Consider the following 6,760-nt stretch of genomic DNA (forward strand, 5'->3'; position numbering starts at 1 on the left):
GTAGGAAAGCAGACGGACACAGCATAGACAGCATGGGGAGAATGAGAGGGAGACAGCAATGCATAGTAGTGCAGGTCACAAAGCCGATACATAACATTACCATTTTGTTTAGATTAGACATGTAATGAACAAAACGTCAAAAGTAACATGGATTCAAACACACGCCACTGCTGTAATGAAAAGCCATTTGGGCCTTAAAATAGCAAGCCATTGGGCTTTGTATGAATTGTCACATTGGAGGTCATGGTGGTAATACAATTTGCCCCAGTAACAGAGACAGACACCATGCATTGCACTTGTCATGGAGCCTAACCTCCTCCCACCACCCCGCCCACTTAAAGACAGCAAGACTCCAGCGCACCCACACCCCCCATCCAACACCACCCCTCCCGCTTGAAAGACGGCGTGCACCCACCCCCGTCTCCCTCTCTCTCCTCACAGCTTAGGAACTGGGTCTAATAGTGCCAGTCACCATTGAGGGAAATTGCCTTCCATTTTAATTAGGCCAGCAGTTGCTGCAGGAAAATAGCCGATCTACAAGCCGATAGCTCACAACTACACATCACGAATGCATTGTGAGCGTGTAGAGCTATTCTTTATTATATTGTTCATGTTTAATACAATCAGTCAGCCACAAAGGCACAATAATAAAATGAAGCTTGTGCCATTTCTCTCTCCCTCTTCAAATTAGCCAACTAATTATTTAGCACATTTGCAAGGACGCCTCACAGTTCAACAGCAGCATCAGCATCAATTGACATTAACCTTGGTTCATAATTATTGGCATCACCTGCCGATGCTAATACCCCCCCCCCCACCACGGGGTTTATCCCTCCTGCCCGCATCTCTCTGCCTCCCTCCCTCTCCCGCTCATCCAATGGGGATTGCAGTGTTGCTACGCGCTGTACCGTGGACTGAATAAAGTGCTCCATATTATCAATAGAGCTACAGCTACACTTCTAGCTAGCCTTCAACACCCCCACCCTTCCCACCCCCTTCTCTGTCGGCCTCCACACTTCATGAATATATAAATTAATAAATCAGATCCATCAAGCCCACTGGGGAATAAGTCTGACTGACTGACACACGAGAAAAAAAATGAGTGCAAGTGTGAGCGCGTGCGTGTTTTCAATTTGACTGGTACACCAAGATCTCTAGGCTACACACCTTTTCAATAAACGTATATAACACGCTACATCTTAATACACTGGACTGGAAATGTGTAACAAATTGTCTACATAGCCTACATAAAAAAGTATTACATGAAGTGACCACAAGTGATATGAAACACACAAAGATAGATACATTGCCGTGTATGTAGACAAACTATTATAATGCAACAGCAACACAAACGGGAGTGTTATTTCCACCTCGTTTGAGGAATTCTGTGAATTTTTAACTCGCACGAGGCGTTAAACGGTGTGTGAATGAAACGCACTCCTTCCATAACGAAATAACAGGGAGCTATTTCTTTAAGCTTCGATTGAGCAATTTCATTCACACACGTGCAACTGTTAAATAATCAGTGTTAAACATTTGATAACTCAGAGGATACATGTAACCAAATGGTTACACCATCTTTATCCTCTCAGAGTAAGGTAGTGTGTCAAGGATTTGTTTAGCAAATCCAAGGTTGAACAAAAAGAATAACCCAGGTCTAGACCAAACCCACCGAAGAACAGGTGCACTGCACAGACACACACCTTGTCAGGCACACACACGTCAAATAAAGAAGCGACAATAGCGTTTTTAGTTCATCGTTTCAAGCCCATAACGCGTCCTCCCGCCTCCATATAAATAATCCGCAGTGTGTGTGTGTGTGTGTGTGTGTGTGTGTGTGTGTGTGTGTGTGTGTGTGTGTGTGTGTGTGTGTGTTTTTGTTTGGGGAAAACGTACCGTGTACAACATGTGTGCAGAAGATCAACTGAAGAAAGCCCAGCACCAGCAGCAGCAGCAACGGTATGGATGGGAGCATGAAGACCCTCGACTGGGACCACCTGGTCATTTCACAGTGGTGTGTGTGACTGTGTGTGTCGTTATTAAAACGCTGGAAGCTGCTGGTGACCGGGGCCTGGTGGAGTGGCGATCCTGGCTGGCTGCCCGGTTGTTGTAAATTACCCCCCCGGTTGTCTTCACACACACAAAAACACCCGAGAGACACACACAAGCGCGCACCGACACCGATCGACCGACCGACCAAACCCGACGCGCTACTGAGAAGCAGCGGCAGCAAACAGAAACCACCGCAAACCACGCGTGTTTTTGTATCCTCTCGTCGGGGTGGTGACCGAGATTAGCTTCATGTCTGGGTCCTCCTTTTTATTCTGATATGACCGATCGATCGATCAGATGATTTTCCTATTGATGTGTAATGTCAGCGATCATGTGTGGGCTGCCTTTGGTGACTCTGTGCTGTGTGTGCACAGAGCCTCACTGCTTGTGTTTTTTTCCCTTTCCTCCTTCAAGCACGTCTTATGGCACATTTGTTAACCCTTCCCTTCCCTGCCCATAGTCATAGAGATACAGTATAGCCTACATTCTAGGCCTAAATAGGTTACAGGGATATAGTTTATATATGCACAACAATGACGGGGGAAACCAATAATGTTAAGGCTAGACCTTAACATTATTATTATTATTAGTAGTAGTAGTTGCGAACGCAGTGATTGCGAACGCAATGAGCACTAACTATGAGACCCTGCAGATCATGTCTGTCTGTCTGTCTGTCTGTGTCCGTCTGTGTCTGTCCCACTGTGACACCACCCGCCCGCCACCAGAGGGCGCAGCTGTAGCACACACACACACACACACACACACACACAAACAACCACACGCACACACACACACACACACACACGCACACACACACAGTAGAAAACTTAAAAAAAATGACTAACTAAAAAGAAAAAAAAGTACGTAATTTATTCTAATTGTTGTTATTGCAATTTACGAGCTGCGTTCGCTTCACGCGTTTGCGCGTCTTACTTGTAGTAGTAGGCCTATTCTTATTATTAAGTAGATTGATCTCATTGTTTGCTTGTTAAGATTTATGGTTGTAAAATAAGTGCATGTATTGCATAGCCTACAGACAATATAGGCTAAGTTTGTTGACTACACTTATAGATAGGCTACAGGTGTCCTCAGCTAAATTACTTAATATAATTAATATCAAAATCCACTTTAATCCTATTTTATAGTAGGCTACTTCGGTCTTCGGTTATTCCAAAATAGCTGATGTTGCAAGTTCACAACGCATCACCACATCACAACGTTTTAAGCTTGTAGATGGGCTATTTTTGAAACATTTTGAAAAAGCTTGAATTGTGAAAAGCTTTGAATGATTATGAATACTAAAATGATCTTGCCGGGGTCCCTGGCACAATATATTTTCAGATGGACGGCTGAGGTTAAAATTTCTGAGAAGCACTGCTTTGGAATGTCTGGTTGCAGGGCCGGTTCTAACCTGCTACAGGTGGGCATGACTATGGGGGTGTGTCCGCGTAGCAGCACGGCCGAAGTTCTTTGGGGGGTCAAATCCCTGTGAACCCCCGAAATGCATAGAAAACTATATGCTATCTTCATATCAGTTTATATATCCATCTATCTATCTCCTCCTTATTTGACCAACAGTAACCCAATTTCCATCAGCACCCGGCAGTACTCGGGCACCGGCCCAGTCATTTGATCTTGCACCATGAAGTCTAGCTTCTGAAATACTGGGGCAAAAAAACAAGAAAACCAACAAAAGATAGCCTACATTGGCAGCAACCTCGGGTCACCAGACTTTCTATACCTCACCTCGGAATGTCCAAAATCACACCAACCACAGCAAGCCGCCTTTGTTTGAAATGGCAAGTCGTGCGTTCAGGTGGGTAAAAAAATCTTTCAAAATGCTGCCCACCCAATCATAAATGATAAATGGTACAGATATTTTGTTTGTGGTATTTCTTAGGTGTTTTCTTTATATTGGCTAAAATAAATTTGGGTGGGCGGACGGCCCTGTCACTGGAACTAATGTGTCTTTAATGCTCTAATCAATAATCATCATCCAAACTGAAAAGAAAAAGGAGCCAATCACTTTCATCAATCAGTGTGAAGCTGTGACCTCACATCCCGTGACCAAATTGTATTCAGTAAGTGTTAAGTAAGAGTTTTCAATTAATCTAAATATGGCTAAAATGGAGTTTAAAGTTACAGTGGGTATTTATAGGAAGAGGGGTGTCTAATAAAATTTAATTTCAAATAGTTAAATACTGAATCAAGCATCTTAAAAACTGCCTGGAGTGCTCACAAAAGTCAGAGAGTAGATGTTAAAATGAGGCCAAACATATTTGAAAGTGAATCCCTTTAACCTCAAATAATTGATGCTTTGCACTGATTGGGCAAGACTGAAAAACATGAAATGACACGTGTAGGCGGAGTTGATATCGAGCTAGCCGCCTAGCCCTGGTCCACTTCAGTGCTTTCTTTCTTCCAGGAAATAAAACGTCTGGGTTTCCGAGGCTGGCGAAAAATAAAACTTCTGTGAACTCAGATTACTCCAGTGCTAATATCGAGCCAGACTTCAGCCGGCAATGGCAATGGTACCGGTGGTGGTACCGGTGGTGACACCGGTGGTGATCGAGGCCCCCAAGACGCACCTGGTCCGCGGATCGATATCTATGCCCTCAGGTAAATCGGGGACTAAACTGTTATGAGTACATAATCCAGTCCAGGGTGGAAGTGGACTGGTGCATACTGAATACTAAGTTGTGTCAGCTCCATTATTCCTCAAAATTGGTCTGCCTCACGGCCGCCATTGCTTGGCTCATTATTGCTGCCATCACTGCCATGTGGGAGACGGGAGTGTTTTTTTTCCCAAGCACAATTCAATACAGACTGTTAACTGTGAGTGGACGACCGACGACCCAATAAATCATTACACTTGAAGTTGTTTACAAGAGGGTCCACCGTTCAAAAACGACAGCTATGCGGAAACGAGATCCTATAGCCTACGGCGCTATATTAAAATAAATGAACATTGGCCATAGCTGAGGGAAAACTATGGCCGAAAAGCTATAGAAAAAATAATTACGTTCTGGGAGGAAGTGAAGCAGAAGGTGGTTAACAACTGTAAGATCATGCCGATGACTTCTCGCAGTCTGAAAATATTGCTGAGCTGTAGATGCGCAGACGAAATGAAAGCCTGGGTATCGAGGCTAAGAAGACAATATGAAAACATTTGTATCTCTGTTGAGAGAGTGATTATTTTACAATATTGGTGAGGATCACACAGAGTGATATTCACTGATACAGTGATATACAAGGTTTTCCTCCTGCTTCTGTATAATCCGATCCAAGATGGATTGTTAGCTTGTTTCCTAGAATGACTGTGATATTACAAACATTTTATGTATTCCAAATTCGCAACCCCCCTAATTGTCTTTACATTTGTTTTTTTCAAGGAACATATCAGTTCGGCACCAAGGTGAGATCCAGTTCGTCACCAAGGTGAGATCCAGTTCGTCGTCCACGTCCAAGTGGTAGCTCGCGCTGGTGGCAATGGAGTAGTCGCGAGATTCGACAACACCACTCTACAATACTACGACCCCGACCCCGTGGTGGTGAAGGAGGACCAACATGTGACTTTCGGCTGGTTCCTCGAGAAGGTTATATTAAAGTCTACTCTCTTCTTCTGCGTTATGACAGACGTCAGACAAGCTCATCACTAGAAAGACCAAACTTCCTAAACAATCTCAGCAGGACGAGTGACACAAGTAAGTTGCTCGGTACCACGAGGTGGAATTTGTGTTTTTCGCTAGTGTAAAGCTAGCTCCAGGTAAGAACCAAGGTTATTATTAGGCCTATAGTTAACTAAAACTAATAAAAAAAATTAAAACTAGAATTTAGAAAACATTTAAGTTAACTAACTAAATTACAGACAAAATACAATGAGTTTTAGTTTTTATCAAGATTTATATGCCTTTTTGATATTTATAATATAAATCTTTTTAATTAATTTGATTAATTTCCTCATTTCTCTAACAAGTTTCCAGGCAGTTTTCAGCACCGCACGGCAGCATGTAGTCACGCTTTATGTCGCTTGTTTACATTCTGCTCCATGCTAGTGCTTGATTTTGATTTATTGAAGTATTTATTAAGTGTTTGGAGAATTACAGTACATTTCAAGCACAACTCAATACAAAACTGTTAACTGTGGATGACACCATAAAGCATTACACTTATTTACAATAGGGTCCACCATTTTCAATTCATCATAACATTTAGAGACGTACAAATATACACTTCTATATAGCCAAAAACAGGAAATCATCACAGAGGAGGTAAAAAGGGAAAAACATATAGTGAGGGGAAAAAGGGATGGGCGGGGCATTCAGATTTTACAGGGGCCAGTTTTGAATTGCAGCCATCCGTAGGTGCCCTTTGAGAGCGGTTTTGAAGAGTTGGGTTTTTAGGATGCCCAGTTGGGTTTGGAGATCACTGTCGAAGCGCTTGGCTTTGCTGCCAGAAACTAACTGCACGTTACTTGGAAAAAGTTGGAAAAAATGAGACACAGTCCAATATGGGATTACTTTGAACAAGTGCCTTGTGGAAAAGGATGATCGTAAAATATGTGGATCACGTCTGAATTTAGGCCTATTGTATAAGGATCGGGCATTTGTGGAAGGAGCAACAGCTAAATGCATGCGTAGCGCCTCCAAAAAGTTTGCCCTTGCTTCGAGTTGCTTAGTGGATTGGATGATTGCAAAATCTGGTTGAG

General features: G+C 43.0%; 1 protein-coding gene across 2 annotated transcripts in view; it reads right to left on the bottom strand.

Moving 5' to 3' along the window:
- Positions 1 to 2,393, bottom strand: part of vldlr (very low density lipoprotein receptor) — a 54,471-nt gene extending 52,078 nt beyond the window's left edge. For both annotated transcript variants that reach the window (XM_083793098.1, XM_083793097.1), the window contains exon 1: positions 1,897 to 2,393. In XM_083793098.1, coding sequence (XP_083649224.1) covers positions 1,897 to 2,005 — 109 coding nt within the window. In that variant the 5' untranslated portion in view covers positions 2,006 to 2,393. The remainder of the gene's footprint in view (positions 1 to 1,896) is intronic.
- Between the last annotated feature and the right edge of the window lie 4,367 nt (positions 2,394 to 6,760).

This window comes from Protomyctophum parallelum (assembly GCF_964188405.1).
Source record: "Protomyctophum parallelum genome assembly, chromosome: 21".
Classification (NCBI taxonomy): Eukaryota; Metazoa; Chordata; class Actinopteri; order Myctophiformes; family Myctophidae; genus Protomyctophum; species Protomyctophum parallelum.